This window comes from Malurus melanocephalus, unplaced genomic scaffold (genome assembly GCF_030028575.1).
Source record: "Malurus melanocephalus ecotype Western Australia unplaced genomic scaffold, MMel_1.1 scaffold_309, whole genome shotgun sequence".
Lineage (NCBI taxonomy): Eukaryota > Metazoa > Chordata > Aves > Passeriformes > Maluridae > Malurus > Malurus melanocephalus.
The window spans coordinates 569,439-590,324 of NW_026623541.1; the positions used below are offsets into that span (position 1 = coordinate 569,439).

The 20,886-nt window shown below is 45.1% G+C and overlaps 1 protein-coding gene across 2 annotated transcripts in view; it reads left to right on the top strand.

Annotated features, from left to right (window-relative positions):
* Positions 1–18,069, top strand: part of TMEM108 (transmembrane protein 108) — a 158,614-nt gene extending 140,545 nt beyond the window's left edge. For both annotated transcript variants that reach the window (XM_057377290.1, XM_057377291.1), the window contains exons 4-6: positions 6,750–7,865; positions 16,156–16,310; positions 17,707–18,069. In XM_057377290.1, the coding sequence (XP_057233273.1) occupies positions 6,750–7,865; positions 16,156–16,310; positions 17,707–17,829 (1,394 nt within the window). In that variant the 3' untranslated portion in view covers positions 17,830–18,069. The remainder of the gene's footprint in view (positions 1–6,749; positions 7,866–16,155; positions 16,311–17,706) is intronic.
* Positions 18,070–20,886: the final 2,817 nt, after the last annotated feature.

A 20,886-nucleotide genomic window follows, 5' to 3' on the forward strand; every position in this document is an offset into this window, starting at 1 on the left:
AAAAAAAAAAAAAAAAAAAGGAAGAAGAGAGGCAGGATTATGGCTTTAGTAATCACAGGATCTGTGGACTTCTTTACAGTTACAAGTTGAAATTGCCCATTTACCACTGAGGAGTGAAGAAATAAAATACAGAGCCTGAATTTTGATGCTAGGGAAGGAGAAGGAGAGAGGATGATCACTGTTTCATTCCCCCTATTTTCCTCTGACAGGAATATTAATATCATTAGAGATAATTGAATAAGTGKGAAGTCTGGTGGAGGTGCAGAAGCAGGAGGTAGATCTGTAAAATCTATCCATGCACAAAAAGCTGAGCACTGCTCTGGAGGGAGGGCACTCTGCCTTGAAGCAGGGACTGAACAGCCTCACAAGGGCGTGCAGCTGGGGTGCTTGTTGCTGTTTTGTTCCCAGAAAACGAGAACTGCCAGCAATCCTCTGGCATCTGAATAGACTCGTGTCAGACAAACTGTATCTGGACTTGATGGGAAACCAAGCTGGAATACCAAGCAGCCCGTGGATGTGCTGGCAGAGAGGGGGACTGGCTCAGTGAGTAATCCTGCCTTGCAGTTGCAAAGGTACTCCATAAAGGAGTGAGCCCTCTCGCTGTACAGCTCTGCAAGACACGCCTGCCTGGGCTGTCTCTGTCCTCATTCCTTCAAACCCCTTCCAACAATAACAGCAACTCCTGCATGCAACTGCCTCATTAGAGAGATGTATTTTTCCTGCTTCTGCTGAGGGATGAAGCTTCCAAATCCTTGTGATGTGAGCAGGTGAGGATGTCTGCTGACAAGTCCAAATGATATTTTCAGGTAAGTGCTTACCTTGAACAAGCAGCTAGAGTCAGGCTCTTTCTTTTTATTACCCTCGTCTCAGTAATTACTGTTGCCCTGATTGTCAGTAAGCCTTTTCACAAGCTTGAGCRGCTCCGGTATCTGTATCTTTTTAGMTGAGTAGGGGATCTAAATAATTTCTAAAGCACCTATTCCTACAGTATYRGTAAGTCTCTAGTGCAGTGTGAGACTGAATTGGTAACTGCTTGCTCTGTGACTACAGGACRCTGTCCTTTTTGTATCACCCATTGTTTTAYYCYCTGAAATTAATTTGATTCACAGACCTACTCTCTCAAAGTCTGTGCTGTAARTGCATTTTAAGGCAGTAGTAGTGTTCTGCAATGTTTATGTATCTTTAAAGAGCGGGACTTCTTGCCACATGAAAACTGCTGTTACTGTTGTTGCACAGGGAGTGTCAGCAAGTGCTGTTTAATTTGTGTTTGTACATGTGATTTCCAGAGCTTCTGCTGATGCTGTTTAATGTTACTGCAAATAGAGCTGTTACTCTGTGTGTCTCATTCCCTGCTTTTCACCAAATGCTCACGCGCTGAAGTTCGGGTTGATCACTCCGCCTAGTATTTACCGGGAAAACAGACAATAACTTGTAAGTTAATATTGGGGACTTCTGGCATGACAGATAGACTGTCAGAGAAAACAAATTTTCTATGCAGAGTAACCTACTTTTTCTTCCCTCAATTCTGCCACCAATCATGGAGATTAAATTTGCTTAACTCTTTGTTTGTACAAAGGCTGCTTTATTGTGAGTGAAAATCATATTGCCTGGACAGACTACAAAGAAACGACCGTAACGGAAGTCATAATACACACTTTGTGCAGTTTCCATCTATTAAAGATACATTTTGCTCCCTGTAGCATTTTAGGTTTGCTGAGAGACGCACGGGAAGTTATTAGCGTTGAGAAGAAAGCTTTTGTTACAGCACTAATCGCTGTTGATTTGAACAGGTTTAGCACAACCTTCTCTCGGGATTAGTGAGTCGAGACAGGAGCACGGAGAGGCTTCAGCATCCCTCACTGTGGCCATGTGCACCCAAGCCCTGGGTCTGTAGATAATGGGTCCTTTGTAGGACAGCTCCCGTTGCTTTCCTTGCCCACGGCAGTCTGAAATAATGAGTCCAGCAGTAGGTCTCTGCACAAAAAGCTCTTCCTGACTTCCTAGAGCAAAAATGTTTGCCAAGTACTGCTCAGGCTGGCTCTGTTTGTCTTGCTGCAAGGTCCRAGGTAGCAGAGGCCAGAAGGGGTCAAACACCAGACTGAGCTCGTTGTGCATGTTCATTTGCTGTAGAAAATGTAAATGTGCAGCTCAAAAGTTTCCACTGCATCTCTGGCAATTAGGACTTGCTCCAAAGCTCACTAAAGTCATTGGGAACCTTTCCACGGGCTTTGGAACAGGAGTTATGTAAGTTTGTGTTGTTCAACGGGGGTGCCCCAGGGAGGCTGAACGCATGAGCTGACTCRACAGCCACATGCCTGCTCTGCCATGTCATGCAAAAAGGCTGTTCCCGAAGTGCCCATGAAGTGTCCCATGCAGCACCAGGCGGTGTTAATTCCCAACTTTTAATGCTGTCTTGTGTCAGGACACTGGCTCCTGCTGGAGGCTCCCAAGGTCCTGAGATAAAACAAAGAACATAAGCTGCTGAGGTCTGAATTGCTTATTTTTTTTTCTGTTAAGGAGGGACGCAGTTCTGCCACTTGTGGGCAAATAAAAGGATCACAAGGAAGTTTCCAAGTGGTAGAAGCCTGAGGATTTCATAGTAAGGAAGGGGAAGTATTCCTAAACCCAGGCTTTCCTGAGAATTGTTGAAGACACAAACCATGGTCTTTTAGAACATTGCTGTAAAGGAACTACTTCATTTCCTTCACTCACCATTTCTGGGCTGCTCATGTGAGCGTACCATGGGGAGAAGCACTGCAGGGAGATCCTGTTCAGATTTGAACCATTGCACCATGTTGTCAGGAAAGAGTTTTTATGGCTAAATGCACATCAGCACCCTCTGTGTACATTCTGCTGTCACTCTGCTGTGTCTTATCCTTGTGTTAATTCGTACTGTTCTTAATATGCCCTTCCTGGTGCACTGTGCACTATGCAAGACCACAGTTCACACCCCAGAGATGTCAGGCCAATCAGCCTCCTTATCAGGGTTGAATGGTTTTAATGTAGCCATAAAATTAGGTTCCAAAAGTGTGAATTTGATACGCAGAATTTAAAAGACAAACCAGTTTGACCTGTTCTGATGCTGAGCTCCTGTACCTTAGAAATGACCCCTTATGAAAAAACGGTGTGRGCTGACCTTTGAAAATATTATTATTTGCTATAATATGCTTGCATCAGTCTGCATTACTGTTGTGCCAGCAGATCCTAAGGACTGCCAGTCCTCACTCCAGAGGTCTCATGCTCTAAGCAAAATCAGCTCTAAGAGTCTTAGGCAGCCAAAAATGAAGGATTTTGGMAAAGACTGCGGGACTGCGCTTTGAACTAAACAAGAGCAATATCTCACCTGAGATATCAAAATTTGGCCAGGGGAGCCTGATAGCAATCAGAAGGCTTCCTTTCAGTGGTAGTGGGATTGAAGGTAAACTGAGGCACCAAGAGACACTGGCATCATCTCCGCCCTGGCCCTTCACTTAGTGCGGGTGCATTTATGAAGCCCAGACCGAGGAAAGAGAAGGGAAGAACTTCAAAGGTGTTTTTCAGTCAATTTCTGTGACAAATGCCTCCTGTGCCTTAGTAGGGAAATTCAAAATATCATTTTCCCAGGCTTAAGCCAAAGTTGCCAATAAAGGCAGTCCACTATCACAGACTTCAATAAGAGTCCGTCTTGGTAAGACTTTACATATCCTCTGTGATAAAAAAGCAAGTGGGAGCTCTGGGCAATCAAGTCACTGCAAATCCAGACAGAGCATGCTTGGGTGATGATGCAGAGCATCTAAAAATACCAATTCCAGCYTCACTTTTGCTTTCCAGCAAATTAATTCCACTTAAAAGTGCCAGAAAAACCCACTGTGAAGTCCTTATCATCAGCTGTTTCTCTCTAAATATACTGCCTTGGCTATTTTTACAATGATCTGCTAAGCTGAATATTTTTTCAGTAGTTAGGGGCACAGATTAGCTCTGGTGGTTACTGAAGGAATTACTGTGGTCCATCCAACCAGCAGAAAAAAAAAAGTCTTAAGAAGCCATAGCTTATACTGCCACAGTGGCTTTGCAGAGGCTGTTAAAGMAAGCATGGCAGATGGGCCAAACCTGCCTGCCACAGTCTGAGACAGCCACATGTCATGGGAGTTATTGTTTGTTGTCAGATAAATTACTTCTGATGTAGTATTTCCTATAAATATTTATTCATACTTTACAAGCCACCTAAAGGTACGAGCTAAATGCATCTGGTTTCCCATGCCTGATGTGCGGTGACCTGCTACCACAACAGAGTGCCCCAGAGAGACTATAAATCTTTACAGCAGCAAGCCTCAGATTTATCAGTATTTCAAGAACTGGAGATGGATATTAKGTGGCTTTCCAGAAAAAGATCAGGGTTTCTAACCCCAGGGCACAATATGTAGAAAAGTTGACAACTTCCTTATTCCTTCAGGGATATCMTGGAGAAAAACATTAATCCAGTAGTGACGATTTTTTTGTGTGTGAGGTGTGAGAGAAAATAGTTGCACAAAGAACATSCAAAAAAATTAGCAGGCGTTACAATCGTTATGATCTAGTATCTCATAATCTCTGCCAACGCACTTTATCTTGTGTGCTCAGAACAGCAGGCCCAAAGTTTCCTGGAACGTTATCTCTGCACACCAAATCCAAAATAAATTGTCATCCTTTCCTCTTTGAATTTGTTCTGTGGAAGCTACTTGTCTTGGCATGAAATATTAGCCATATGGACACTAGAATATCTGCTTTGACCTTGACCTCAGAATAARCTCTGCCAAAAACGTGAGAATAACTCCTGCCTTTCATTTCCAAGAGTGATGTTCCATGGCTACAGCCCGATCTGCTCTTCTGGTTGCATCTCAGAATAYGTGGGTTTTAATTTGAATAGGTGTTCTGCTAAGAGCATATTGTCTGTGGCTGGCTGGAAACCGGGAAGCAGTATCCCAGACGATGGTTCATTTGGCAGAGGTAATTATTCCAGAAATTTAAAAAAAAAGAAAGAGAGCTAATTTTAGCATCAGGCAGTGGAAAGTGCATTACTTGTAATTGGCTCTCACCATGTTATTTAGTCAGTGTTTTCATCTTCTGGATACTCTTCCAAGTAACAGGAGACTGCTAGGGGCAAGATGAGCTGAATTTTGTTGGTTGCAGAGCTCTGCATTGCTCTGGTTCAGAAATTAGGGTTGGTGATCAAAGTAGAACATTTGGCTGGGTAAGAAAAACAGATACTGCTCCTTTGGTGAGTTTTTGCCACATGTACTGCAATGATCATGAAYGGGTGTGAACAATGCTCAGGATTCAGAATAAACACATTTCATCACATTTSTGCAATGTGCAACAGCATCCTAGGGCCCAGCAGTCACCTAATCCCGAGACCTTCTTTCATTTTCCCAAGTCCCTGTCTTCCTTTGGCCCATAACAAACATTCACAAATAGGGTAGAACTCAATGGCATAACACCACTCATGGAGAAAACTGGTAAACTAAGAAGGGTAGAGAAGGGGGCAGGAAGGCACTCCACAGTCCTGGGTGGAAGGTGATCATCACCCAGTTTGGAGTCTTTGAAGCTCTGACAGACTCATCTCCCTGATTTGTTGAGACTGTGACAACATTTTTCACCTCGAYGCTGCTGGTTGAAATTCACACCAGTACAGTGCTAATGGTGCCATCTGATGATGCTCAGTGGACTGTGCAAAATGGATTTATTCCATGTGCTTCCTAGTGGGCAGAGATCCACATTACACTCGACAGCTTCAGCATATGGAAATGGTGACGTGTGATTGATGTGGTCCCTGCAGGTCACAGTAACTCACGGCATATTAGCCCTGYGTCCCGGGGAGGCTTATGCTACTGCAGCTGCCCACCTCCATTATCTGAACCAGGAATAAATGAAAGAATTGATGTTCCCAGCGGTGTGAATCTGGCACCTCGTGAAATGGTGTGCACTGCAGAGGGAGGTGGCAGGCAAGTTTCACACAGTCCAACCCCACAGCACATGTGAGCTCAGCACAGGTTATGGCCAAACTTTGCTTTGTGGGTGCGAAGGGCAGTTGTGTTAGACCACAATAACCGCAATGTTTTTTAAAATGTCTGGGATAGCTCTGTTTTCTTGTTAATTTTTAATATTTGGAGTGACTAGATTTTCCAAAGTTGSTAAGTAAAGCACAGTATGTATAAACCAGGTAGCCCTCTCATCAGACATCCCTTCTTGACCTAATTTTCAGCAAGACCTAAGCAGCTGCTCCTTCAGAAAACAGATTGCTTAATGGCAGCCAAGACTGGAGGCAGCCAAATGTAGGATTTTGCAGCCAAAGGAGTGAGCAGACTAAGGTTTCCACTAATGATATGGACATTCATCTGGACACCTCCTGGCCACAATGAAAATGAGGAAATCTGTTGTTTCTGCCCCAGATACATAGGATGCTTTTAAGCATCTCCAGGGAAGTCACCTGTCCATGGCACTTTAAAGCTTCACATGAGTCGATACTGCAAGCTCCTCTCTCCCTCCCTCGGAGACTCCCTGTARCCTTGCTGTTTCTATCTTGTCACTCTCATGGCCATGGGGCCACCATAGCTCCTGCAGATTCATCTTTCTCTTCCTACTTTGACAGAAAAACCAACAAAGCTGGATGCTAACTCTGTCCTCGTGCAGAACATGGAAGATATTCCTTCCCACCACACACACAAGCCATGCCGTCCCCATCCACCAGTCCGTCCCCAGTGTCTCACCCTCTTTTTGTGTTTTTTCCTCAGGTGTTCTACTGATCTTGGCACTGACAGAAGAGCTGGTGTTTTCTGTTCAGGTACTGTCTCCCACTGTCTCCTCCTCTCAGGACTTCCCGATGAACACTACAGCTATCACTACAGCCATGGCAACAACACCTCACCACAAAGAGCASCACACGGCAGAGCCCCTTCCCACGTCGGCTCGAGCCGTGTCCCACCCCGTCAGCCTGGTGGAGAAAGCCCCTTCCACCGGGCAAGGGCAAGAGGGCGGCCCTCGCATCGGCGAAAAGGAAACTTATCATTTATACAACCAGAGYGCTTTGTACTCGGGACAGTCTCGCCCCAAGGGGAAAATATTCCAGGTTTTCAAAGGCAACTTCTCAGAGTCGCCAGAGCCTTACCTAAAGACAACCCTGCAYTCTCCCTTCCCTACCCTGAGGAGCCCTTTCACAGACCACCCATTTCAGCCCCAGACCACAGCATCCAGCGACCCAAATGGAACGGGGCTGGCAAGAACTACACTCTCAGACCCTTCTCCCCACCGCAACRCCTCGGGAAGCCTTAGGGAAGCAGAGCGAGGGGATGGGACCGAGGCAGCAGTGCAGGAGGCAGATTTTGCCACCACAACTGCTGGACCATCAACTGATCCTGAAGCAGTGTCGGTGCCTTTTAAACCCACCCACTACGGTGTGTGGGATATGCTGAGCAAAAACAACTCTTGGGTAACCTTGAATCTCAGTACAAATGTCCCTCTGTTTGCCGGCTCTGGAGCTGCRACAGCAGCAGCTGGTCACTCGGTTCAGACCAGTTTTGATGTCAGAATCTCATCCCCGGCAGCAGGAGACCCCAAGGGGGCCACTCCAACGCAGCACGGCGCGGTGACTAATGCCACGTCACCGGACACCGCTCTGTCCTCAGCACCTGCCACCAGCTTGTCCAGCTCCACTTCCACAGCYGGCTCCACCGCCACCGGGAACTTCCTGAACAGACTGGTTCCTGCTGGCACCTGGAAACCAGGGGTGCAAGGAAACATCTCCCATGTCACCGAGGGGGACAAACCTCAGCACAGAGCAACCATCTGTCTCAGCAAGATGGACATTGCCTGGATCATTCTGGCTATCAGCGTCCCTATATCCTCATGTTGTAAGTTAATTGCCACTTTGTTTTGCTTTCTGTTTCAAGGACTAGGTGGAGACCTAACAGAGGCAGGTCAGCTTGAGATGGATGAGATGCACATCCAAAGTGCTTGACTTACCAAMGTGCTTAACATCAAAATGCAGAGCTACAATGTTACACTCAAAGCATACTTGCTCTATTTCTATTRAAAATCCTATGGGGTGGCTCTCTATTTGAGGGTGTAACACAAGGTTGAACAACTCTAGAATGTGAAGCAGCTTTACTCCAAGGTGTTTAAGATAGTGACCAAAAACTGTACAATTCTTTAATTTAGGAACTAGAACTTGCTGCCCTAGAATTGGATTTTAAAATTCCACTGCTAACCCAGAGGACTAATAACATCTGTAATGACTAATCATTTAGGAAACACCAGTTTTCCAGTGCAATAAAATATTTCATTGCTGGGAGTGCATGAACTATCAGATTTAGAAATCTGATAACCAAAGTGCTGGTTTCCTCCATTTKAATTCCAACTTTACAGTTGCCGAGGGAACAGAAAGTGTTGGAAACCCTGGCCTTCAGACACCTGCAGTCAGCCACCTGCAGGACCAGGGCAGGTTGGGCCTCCAGAGCTGGCTCAGGGTCTTGTTTGTTATGAAAAACACACGAGAAATTATGAGCAAGCTGTGAGTGCTTGCCAGGATGTCCCGTGCTTAGCTGGGTTTTATCAGCTTGATGGGACAACATATTCTCTGGGGTTTCACTGTCATGGTGTGTGATTATTCTGATCTGTTTRGAGTGGAACAAAACCAAACATTTCCCATTCTTTGCTGCCTGAGGAAACATAAAAGAGCAGCAGCCARAAACACTGAGTATTTATTCTATTATTTACAACTACAAGCTGTACGAGGACAAGGCTAGAGGAGCTGCCTGAGCCAGTCTCTCACACAGCTCACTCCAGCCAAAAAGTACAGTGCTTCTCTCTCCTGCTGTCTCCGAGGTTCAGGCACCTCATCCTGCCCCTCTCCTTCTGCCTGGGCCTGACTTCTCAGCTCCCTGAGACACTTTCAGATTGCTAAAGTGGCCAAAAAATATTCRCTTTACTCTTTGGTACTTTCTGTCCACCCAGTGAGCTGAATCAGCTTCCCCACAGGGTCAGATGAGCACAAAACCTAGAAAGGACGAGGCTGCAGGAATGCAAGCCTGGAGAGGGGACCATGCTAATCCTTTCAGCAGCTGCAAATTATTGGTTTGGGTTTGCATATTTGCTAGATTAACTCCTCCGGGACCTTCAGTTCTGCTGTTGCCAACGTGGTTAAAACCAYGAGTGAGAACATAGTTTAAGGCTAGGAGATGGGCAATCAAAGAGAAGCCAAAGCAGAATGTGCACATATATTTCTGTGCAAGATGGACATGAGAAACTGGGGTAAAGCAAGCACGTGGAGAGAAGCAGCAATATTTGATGATTTGATGAAGTATGCCTTGTCTATCAATCAGTAGAACTAGAGAATCAAATAAATTCTTCCAAGAATTGYTTTGGGCCAATATCCAGAAAGAAAGTTGAGCTGTATAGAAAGTATCCAAATAGAAAATAAGAAGTGGAAAACCATACAATACATGCGTGGGAAGCATAGCCAGTGGGTAAACTGATCTGTGCCTGCAGAGTGCCATGCATGAGGTGAATAATAATGATAATAACAATAACAATAATAATATTTAATAATAATAGTAGTAATATTGTGAATAGTCTGATAGCAGGACTTCTAACMCACTATTCATTAAATAGTGGTGTTAACACTTTTATTCTTTTCRCATGTACCATAATGGTAKGTGTTCATGTGACTCTGCCTATTCWGTTTCTTGTATTCATAAGCTACATTTTTTAAAAAGTCAAACACTCTTTTGAAAATTTTCTGTATCAGCTCTAATACACCTGAGTGTTTAAACGATCCAAGTATTCAAGTCCTGCTTTCAAGATCAGATTCCTAAGGATGGCCTTCACTGGGACTCCCCTTTTAAAATCTGGAGCRCCTTGGATGAATTTCACAGTTGAAACGGATGGTAGGCGAGCATCTAAATGGGATTTTTTTGGGGTGATCTGGCTTTAGTGCTTAGGAAATCGATTCCATCCCGACGTTCTAAACGTGTCTAAACATGTCTAAAGCATGCTGCCCAGCAGCGGGACACTTTATTGTGCGTGTCGGGTCCGCGGCGCTCCGGGAGAGGCGCACGGGCCGTGCGGTGCGCGGTGTCCGAAGGGGACTGTCGCCACCTCCCGGGCACAAGCGCTGCTGCGGGGGACAGGCGCAAGCGCTGCCACATGCTCCTATTTCCTGGTCTGCAGAAGGATGAAGAGAACAGATATTTGTTTCTTCTTCCAAGGGGGACGAAGTTTTCGGGGAGAGGCTCTCACACGGATTGAGACAAAAAAAGTCTGTCGTGCTCCCGCCTTGGGATGCTGAAAAGCTGCAGAGATTCAATCCCATGCTGTTAAATATCTGAATATCAATATCTGAGCTGCTTTAGGAGGGAACAAGCCTCGGAGGATTCGCTGAGGACCCCGGCCACGGGAGGTTGCTGCTTCCCAGAGCTGTGGGCTGGGGGCTCTGCACTCAGGCTGGCAGAGAGACAGCTWCMAGGGAGGGGAATTATYCAYSCWSSMWRGAMAKRSAWRGRRAGSSSWGAGGAGAGGCAGCCCAGAGCCTGYGCCCAAGGCTGCAGAGCCGCAGGAATGCAATTAACTCAGCTCCCTTGTCCTGCTAATGAGGGGTGCCCCTGAGCAGAGCAGCTCGCTGACCTCCCGGCTGCTCTTCCAGAGCCTTTGAGGAGCTGCACAGTGTCCAGGGCATCTCTCCTCTGCCAGGAGCCCTTTCTGTACAACCCCTCCTCTGTGCAAGCAGTTGCAAGAAGGAGGCTGGCAAAGCTTTCTTTGGAGCGCCTCTGGGCACAGCTTATGCGACCCAAAATCCTTGGAGGGGAAAACACATCTCAATGACACAAAGATATCTCTGTCCCTCTCTGATCCCTACATGCTGTTTGTTGTCACACATTCAAGTGACAGGCACCTGTTAAATGAAAATCTGTGGCCATCAGAGCTTCAATAGCAGGGGAGGTGACCTGCTAAAGAGGGACCGCAGATGCCTTTAGCTCCTCATCCCCACTGGAAGTGTTCAGGATGCTGCACTTCTCACGGAGGACAGACCCTGCTGGGGTTCCTCCCTGGCCCGTCCCTGCTGAGAGGATTTGCACCAAAGGGCAGGAAGCAGCAGAGTGTTTGTTCAGCATCCTGTGCCTGACATCTGAGCCCCACTGAGGACTGGCAGGTGTCACCAGCCAGGTGTCACCAKCCATGCTGGTGGCACAGCTCAGGGGCTGTAGCATGAGCTTGAAGACCCCTGCCTCAGGAGCTCACCTGCTAAATAAGAGGGAGCTGGGATTTAGCCTCCCCACCCTTACAGTACCTATTTCTTTAGGGATGCGTGGATTTTTGAGTCTCACTGAATCCCTGAAACTGCTAGCCAGAAGAGTAATGCTTCGAGAAGAAATGCAAGAGCCACGTCTGCTGCATGATCCTGGGGAAATCATTTCACCTTTTGGCAGCTCRGTTTCATGGAATAAATAAATAAGGCAATGTTGCTAATGCCATAGGAGGGTGCAGAAATGAAGGATTCTGTATCATTCCCTTCCCAGAAAAGATAAATCATATATAACAGTTTATTTAACATTAACATTATTTTCTGCATGARTTGGTTTTGCAGTGTCCTTCAGGCAGCCTTGAACATTTTTATGCACATGCTGTTGCACATGTGTAGGTGCCTCTGTCTGCAATGCAGAACAGGACAAACATGAGCTCATTTCAAAACCCACCATTCCAGTCCTTGGGCTCCTGGTCCTTACTTCACAGTAATTACAGAGTGACGCAGTAAAACGTGGAAGAACAGGAACTTGCAAATCAGATGTGCAGAAGTCAATTCATGCACTCAGTTCTGCTGACATGGGAGGACACGAGAGGAAGGCTGAGCCTCTSAKCACAGGCRTCAGCAGAACTCAAATATGTGAAGAATTGCCTTGGACCTGACCTCACTTAGCTCACATTTCATGCACTGGAACCAAAATCACCTCCCTCACTTTGTCCATCACAAAACCTGTGTTTGATTCTCAGTCTGAAGAGAGATTCCAAGCTCTGAGGCTTATCGGCAGGTGTGAACTCAGGCTGAGCTGGGGAGAGCCTCCTGAATCCAGATGTAAGCAGCTGTAGTCAATAACCAAACCCRTCACGATACCTGTATCACATATAGGATGTGCTGCTACCTATGGGAAATYAGGGAAATTGAAAAAAATATGGAAAAATCATCATTTTGGTCATCGAGGGAAGAGTTCTATAGAAACTTAGCTTATGTTGTGATCTGCAGGCATAGGAAGAAGTAAATGAAGATCCTTCACCCTGGATATTACATGACTTTTAAGTGCTTATGATTTCAGGGCTGTTAACGCTGTGTTTTGCGTGGGAGCTGGAAAGTGGGGGAAGGGAGCGTGCAGCTGTGTAAGATTGGTAAAATATTTTAGTGAGTTGAAGGGAAAGTCTGCCAGAAAACTGTAGGGAATTGTTATGATCTCATTACACTGCATTAATGAAGCTGGTATTGAATGTGGTGTATAATCATAGTGGGCTATGTCTTAAAAAAATCAGAAGATTAGAAAATAATTAGAATGATTCAGGAGTGGAGAAATGCAACGTAACACAACTTGTGCCATGATGWAGTACAAAAAGAGGCTGAAGCCCACATATAGAGGGGACATTTCTGACAGCATAGTGAAAGCTTTTAATAAAAAAGAAAAAGCAGGTTGAGGAAGTGACTGTTGAAGGTGAAGGTATTTACACAAGGGGAATGTAAACGTGTCCTCACAATGGAAATTAGACAATGAAACAAACTTTGTGGGAATGKGATGGTTATCTGATCACTCTGTATCTTTAAATAAAGCTGAGAGTTTTCATAAGAGATGCTCTGTACCTTAAATACAGTTTAAAGGCAACAGCTGAAAGTCTTGTGTGGTGTGCAAGTGGTATGCAGGTGACAGTAGGTGATGAACATGTTCCCACCAGCATAGAAACCTGTAAATCTGTGAGAATCTTGTTTCTCCCATTTGTGGGAGGTATTATGTTCTGTTTCATGAGTGAGGGGACAGATAATGCASATGTGACTTGCCTTATTGCCAAAGAATGTCCAGTGTCAGAACTGGATCTTATCAGGAGCTCAGACCCTGAACATGTGAAAAGATATGGGTTAGAAATGCTTCCAAAATCTCTGAACCTCCAGAGACTTCTGATATTTACCTAACATGTGTCACTGTCTCTGTACAAGGGGCATCAGAATGACAAAGGGACAACAYTGAATGTCCTCCTCATGGCACTCAAATTATTGCCTTTAATGGAGCAGGCAGAGGGAAATTAGTTGAGCTGTTCTGACTTCCAGAAAGCATCCAGAGGATTGCTTGAAAACCAGAGAAGATTTTGTCATGTAATACACCAGGAAAGATAAGTTTGATGTTGCAGATACTACTTCAGCTGTTGTCATTAGTGGCACTTATGCCTTCCAAACCATCTCTGACCTCAGTGTATTCCATCCACTGAACATGTCCTCTCTGCTCATCACAGTTGTCTGTCTGGAAGACAGATTATGTAATACACATAATTCTAACCATAGGAACAAAAAAATATCTATGAACGTTTGTAAAGCTGTACCCTGCTCCTAGTGTTGTTCTGGAAGTGAGAGGCCCTATGTTGGGTGCATTAATTTCACAATAATGTTCCCCAAAATGTGGCATATTATGTGGTAGATGTGGCACTCAAGGCCACAGTTTAGTGGTGGATCTGGCAGTGTTAAGTTAATGGTTGGACTCAATATTCTTAAAAGAAGTCTTTTCCAACCTAAATGATTCTATGATTCCGTGAAAAGGGCAGTTAATATAAGATGAAGAGGGAATACCCCATTCCAGCTCTGCTGTCCTCACTCTCCCTCTTAAATGAGGTCTTCTCTGTTTTGAATTGGGGCAGCTTAGATAGATATACGTCTGCTAAAATACATACTTGAGGAAGATCAGGAACCCATTTTCCAAGCTCTCCTATCTGTTTTCTTGTGTGTGTGTTGTGGTTGGAGGCTAAGAGTGTAATTAAGGGAGGGAATATCATTGCTGTAAACATCTGCACATGGCAATTTCCTGCTGGAAGAGCTCAGTGTCATTGGCTTTCTAGCCCCTAAACCCCAAATACAATACTTCTCTCTCCGCAGCCCCAATATTTCATAAGCTGTAAAACCTCATGCTTTCAAAAAATATTCRCACTTTACTGGGATCTTATGTCCTGGGGCACCCTCAGAAATGCTCCATGYCATAGGGATGGATCAGTTGTTGCTGGAGTGCTGAAAAGCTCCAAGGGCTTTTGGCTCTCACCAGCAGCRGTGAGGACTAAATGCAAGTTCTTCATCAGTTTCTAATCTTCCCATACCTGCAGGCTGGGCTGGGACAGAGAGAGCAGCAGCCAAAGTAGGGATGAAAGGTGCAGCCCTTCAGGAGGACATGCATTTCCCCAGGCAGGGACAGCCATTCTGGTTGCCCGTGGGGTGCAGCAGCAGGACTCAGGCTGTCAGGCTGTCAGCAAATGAAGTTATTGGTGACAAAACTGCCTGCCTGAATTGAAATTMTTTTTTTAAAATTTTATTCTTAGTAGTTTATTATTTTTTTAAATAGAGCTCTAGCCTTGCATTTTTATGTTGCTATTTTGTGTGGTAGATGGGATAGGAAATTAGACCCATGGTACATGGGTAGCTGCAATGTTTATCAAAACATGCATATCAGCAGTGACCTCTCTGCAGTCTTTTGTTTCCTCTTAGTTATAATTCTAACACATAATTTTACCTGCAGCTGAGGAAATAACATATTTTTCTGCTTCATGAATATTTTCTCTCGTCTTTTCTACCATGAGGGACTTAGAAATGACAGAGGGAATTTACAGCATGRCATTCCCTATTTCACAGGTGCAAATCAAAGCAAGTACATGTTGCAGCTAACTGTCTGTGTAAATCAGGTAGATTRCAACACAACTGGTCAATTAATACCACAGATGTGAGAGATGCAGACAGAGTTTACACACTACAGCCCTGAACAAACCCTTGCCCCAGCGTCTCCCYAGGTGAGGGACAGTGGGAGCAGAAACTCTGTTACTGTGGGTTTGCCTGTCTCTCCTAAAATTGCCAGGATTACCCATCTGAATTGCAACAGAGTTGAATAAACTGAAAGTAATTCCAGAAAATAACTCAGCCAGCTTTGTGTTCAACTGTTCTCTGGGAGAGCATTACTTGGGCATTTCTGGGGTCCAGGGGTGCCTGTGGCCCTGAGACCAGACAGACAATTACATCAGGAGTTTCACTTGCTGGCCATTTGTCTTGCCTAACTGTTCTACTTTAAGATSAAATATTTCAGATTGTAGAAGTTTAAGTGTGCTCCACAGGTGAGGAAAAAGGCATGCTCAGCTATTCCCCAATGCCCAGGCAAGTGTGGGAAACAGGTTACCCTTTTCAGTAGATCCCACATCCTGATACAGCTGGTGGAGGCAGGCAGGAAAACTCCAGCTCTGGGGTTAACACTRTCCTGGAAACGTAAGGTGTGTGAGCTATGGAAGATCTCCACGCCACCTTACCACTGTCTCATCCTGCTCAGGATTCCACCTGTTCCCCTCACTGGTTGCTGATGTGTTGGAGYATGGTCACAAAGCACCCAAAATCCAAGTTATGAATGGCCTGCARCAGAGGCAGTGGCACTTCAGGGCAGAAGCTTTTGGTGTTGACACAGAACTGCAAACATTTATGAATGTGCTGTTTGAGCTAGGACAGGTGTCTCTGACTGCCCACTTGCTAGTGCTCATCACTGCAGCCTCTGAACACACCAGATGCAGGAAAGATGTCCACTGAGGAATGTCCTCTCTCCTAGAGGGTCTGCAAATCCCTGTTTAGGTATTAAAATGCCGTCAGTTACGACATCATGGTTTTTCATTAATCAGGCAGCCAYACCTTGAAGATCATATACTCACATCAAAAAGAAAATAAAAACTGCATATTCTGCCAGGCCCAAAGCCTCTTCTGCTTGGCCCAGATTCTGATATAATTGTGTAKGGTTTGTTAGCAGAGAGATAGGACTGAGTGGGACTGAAGAGTATGAACACAGGTCACCAGCCCTAAGGAACATAAAGTAGAAATCCATGGTGCTGATGAGTCCTTATTGAAAGGAAATAACCAAAWTTTTGACATGTTTCTATTGACAGCAGTTCTGCTGACAGTCTGCTGCATGAGAAGGAAGAAGAAGACATCTAACCCAGAGAACAATCTGAGCTATTGGAATAATGCTATTACCATGGACTACTTCAACAGGCATGCTGTGGAGTTACCAAGAGAGATCCAGTCGCTGGAGACTTCAGAGGTACCTTGCTTGCAGAACTGGTGTCTGAAAACTGTGACTGAAACCATGCTGGAAGGAGGGGAGAGGAGGTCATATTAATAAAACCTTGAAATCCCTACACATGTTCAGGGAAACAGSTTTTTGAGRAGGACTGACTCCTACACATGTATTGGGATAACATGTCAGCAAAATAGGATTGCCATCCTATTCCCAGCCACTGCAGATGTGTTCCACGGTGCTGTGTGGTGATGGGCATTAACCACCTCTGGTAGAYTTSTTCCTGGGTTTCTCTTCCTTGKGAGCCTACAGCCAATGTCAAGCCAYACCATGAWGGCTCAAGSAGAGCCCTTTGGGCTGGCTCATCCCTGACAGTCAGTCCATCGTGCATGTCCCACACGGCATCACAGAAGGAGGATGGTGGGAGTTAAAAATGCAAAGAAATTTTGTGCATTTATGTCTCAGGAGCTGCCTATAACTTCTTAAATGCTAGTTCAGGGAATGAGTGTTCCCAGCACAAAAGTAATCAGAACATCAGTATGTGGGGGTGGGGGTGGTGGTGGTGGTGGTGTACACTCATCAGTTGTACTTAAGGGATCTGACTGGTTCAGTGGGATTATTCACACATGGGTAGGTTATCATACTGATGGAAATGTATTCTCTGGCCTCAGGGACAGAGAATAATTCAGTTTAGTTCAAAGGTATTTAAAAACTAGAAACAGTGGAGAGTTTGAGTTTATGCTAAAGTGGTTTTCAGATCAGCTAGCTGACTAACTCATCTGATTAAATTAAATTCATTTTTCAAAAACGGTTTAGAAAGGAGCCTCTGAGATGTGATTAGACAAACAGTCACTTCATTAACCCCACTTTGCTGGCAATCACATTGCTCAAGGCAGGAATTGGTCTAGGATCAAATGTCAGACCTAGTGACATACAGGATGGTCTTCAAAAGCTGTCATCTGAGTCATTTAAACCTGATCAAAACATCACTTAACTAGGGCATGCTAGGGTGGCTGGGACCCATATATGTGTCTTTCTAACCTTAAAAAGAAACTGAAAATTCATCTTTGAGGAGTTGGGCCCAACTGACAGACAGGAAACTCTTGCACTGAGTCAATGAAGTGAAAAAAAAAAAAAACAAACCAAAAAACCACAGTGTAAAAGCTCCAAGTCTGTAAAGGGACTGGAATTTTCGTGCATCTGACTTCTGGGTCCCCTGGCTGAGAAAGAATCAGCCAACCCTCAGAGGAACTCCTCACTCACAGCTCCTCCTGCCTGATGAAGAGTGAACAAAACTCACCCAATTTCTATCTCCAGAGGCACAGCCCACACTATCCAAGCACCTTKGGGGAACTGGGAGGAGTGCTCTGAGGGAGAAGGGTGTGAAGTGCTCAAACTGTTTCTCTGTTTTTTCCCCCAGGACCACCTGTCCGAGCCGCGCTCGCCGGCCAACGGCGACTACCGCGACAGTGGGATGGTCCTGGTGAACCCCTTCTGTCAGGAAACACTATTTGTGGGACACGAGCAAGTCTCTGAAATATGACCCCCCAGCTGCCCTTGTACTGCAGTTTCATCTCTACTGTCTCCAAATTATAAATAAATATATATATATATTATAAATATAACCTTTGTGTAACCCTGAATTATAAGAAATGTTTTCAGCTTTTCTTTTGTCCCTCAGAATTGTCAGCCCCTTTTTTATAAGTGTGGTAAAACTTTACAGAACAAACTGTGGCTTTATAAAATAAAGGTATTTCTAAGCAAAATGCCTGTCAGGTGGACTGTTTGCTTCACTCTCATTTACAAACTGCTGCTAAATATACATGGTCTGGAAAAACACTGAGGAAGGCTGCTTTTGGTGCAGGGAGMGTGTGGTGGGTACAGCATCCTGCAYCCTACGTGSGATTGCTCAGCTGGGCACAAGCATTCCTGCTCGGTGACTGTCCCTTCTCCTACTTCAAAATTGCTTCAGTTACTCCTCTCCTTTAGGCTGCCAAGCTAGAATGCCAACCAAACAGGGCCARCTCAGTTGCCAGAAGCAGTCTGCACAGCTCATGTGCCAGTCTGGTATCCTTTGCATGATTCCAGTACTGCCAGAGCACCAACTGGGATGAGCCCTTTACTGTCCCCCTTCCAGTTTGAGCTCCAAAACTCTTCTATGCAAGCAAGGACAAGAATGGCCCTTTTTTCTGCATGATTGTTTTAACCACACTGAACATCGGACTCACAGCTGCTACACTTCAGCCCAATAAGCYTAGAATTATTTCCAGAACATCAAACAGCCTCAAAAGAAGGTATGTAGAGTGCTCCCTTCAAAGGAACAGAAAAATCCTTTGAATTTATCAGAAATCTTGAAATCTGCTGGTTAGGGACTCCCATTATTTGAATGCTGTGTCTTTGACCACATTTCCACTTCCCCACTATTTTATTTATCTTCTGTGCTTAGTCTGCTAGTGCYACTGAATCAAGTTTCCTCACACCCTCTTCTCCTCTCTGAGGCTTTCCTTCATCCCTTAGGAAGGAAAACACAGTGTTTCAGAGCAAAATGGCAATTCTGTCCTACCCTGTTAAGTGCTAGATAGCAGACTCTAATAGTGTCACGGGAAYAGTAAGAGTGAATGAAGCTTAAATGATGGATTAAAAATAGGTTGCTACAAGGCGAGACTAATAGGRAACATGGAATGACTTTGCCCAAATCGTTCCTGTCTCTTTGAGTAACCCAGAACTATTACYGTGGGACCAATATTCAGTTTTGCTTCTCAAATTGCTTTTTTATATCATTCAGCAAGTGAAATGACTCTGTCTTTCGAAGTCTTGCCCTCCTTGTTCCCAGCTCTGGCCATCATTCCTCCTGGATTATTTTCTGCTTTCACTCCTCACTTCATCAGGAGTAGGCTGCAAGGGGCAGTTCAGCCCTTGCTCTAGCTGGCTGTTCCCTGCCCCTGGTGTTCAGGTTTAATGCTTGTTTGCATGAAAGGGAAGTTTGGGCAGGACAGGGTTAGTGTAGCATCATTACCATATGTTGTGTTCAAGGTGAGCCACAGCAGCTACCAAAAAGGGATTTACAGCARTGGCACATCTGGTCCAGCTGTTCCCACCTAATGACAGTGTCCCAGGGGCTGCTGTTAGAGCAAAATGACAGCTTTACAAAAGGATGGAGTAGCACCCAGACTTGGCTCAGGGTGCCACAGAGGCATTGTTGCTCCTYCTTTCTCCCCACCCCACACACGTGCTTCTGCTGTGCTGAGGCACAAACCCAAACGTTTCCAGAAACTGGAAAATTGCAGCGTTGCAGGGACTCTCCCTAGATATTTGTTCTGCTCAGCATCAGCGAGTAATGCAGAGCTTCCTCACAAGGTGACCGGGGTAGGCAGGACAACAAGGCTGTGTGTGAACATGAATAGGCACTCTGGGAATATATCTTTTCACCATGGGATAAATGCTATGCAATATGATATCTCTGATCCTCACGATCAATTACTAAACTGCCTCTTGGAAACCACTGTTTGATAGGAGAGTAAAAATTTCCTGAGGGTATTGCCAAGAGCAAAAGCAATCTCACAGGGATCTTCATTTTCATTTGAAAAGACAGGTGGAAAGTTCAAACAAGGTTACAGAAAACTAAATTCAGTTATTTGAAAAAAGAAGGTCCATATTATTACATTTGTCTTCTGTACATGGTATTACTTTTGCAAGGTAGATTTTCTAATTTGACACAGAGCAACTACACCGAAAATGTTGTGTAAGAAATACTGGAGGAGTCTTCTCATTTAACCAGCACAGTTAATCAGCTTGGTAATCTAAAGACAGAATACCTAAACTAGTCAAAGGTATTTGCAAAACTGAGAGATTCTGCACTGTTCCCAGCCTTCACACMACATGGAAATGGTGACCTGACTGTAGGCAGCCTTGCAATTCTCAAACTTTAAAAAAGCAGCGAAACAAACTCCAGACATCAACCCCGCAAGCCAGGATTAGGGACCAGTGGAAGATCGGGATTTCTGATTGTATCCCGTCTCGCCAAAGACTCACCACTGCCCTGTGCAAACCTACACCACATTAGGGTAATGCCCGACATCAGCACATTACAGTCGTGCACACGGTAATCCCACACTGCAACGGCATCCTGGCTGYGAAGCATCCCTGTGTGTAGGTAGAAAAAGCTATACCTCACATTGTGTTGTGAAGGATTGCTCTGCACCATGAACACATCCTATTAGTACTTATTATTACCCATAAACTACCCACCTGATCCCTGGCAGCTAGAGAACACGACGAAAAAAGAAGAGCAAAGGAAGTCTCTCCCTTTCCCTAGGTCTCTAGAATTGTTTTGCCCTTTTCTTTTGGTTCATAGTTTTGAACCTCACTTTGTCACCACATCATGCAAAGAAGTGAAACAGGCCCTTGTTGAACAAAGTGCAATTGATTATATGATGTTAAACTGACTGAGCAGGGATGGACTAGAGGGTGCTTGTCCCTATGGAATCTGCTGGGATYGTGCCTTGGTTGGGTGGTGAAGCCAAAGCGCAGAGAAACCCAGAAACTGCAGCTGAGCCAAGTGAGCATTCGATGCTCTGCAGTGGCAAAAGGCTGGCTCGGC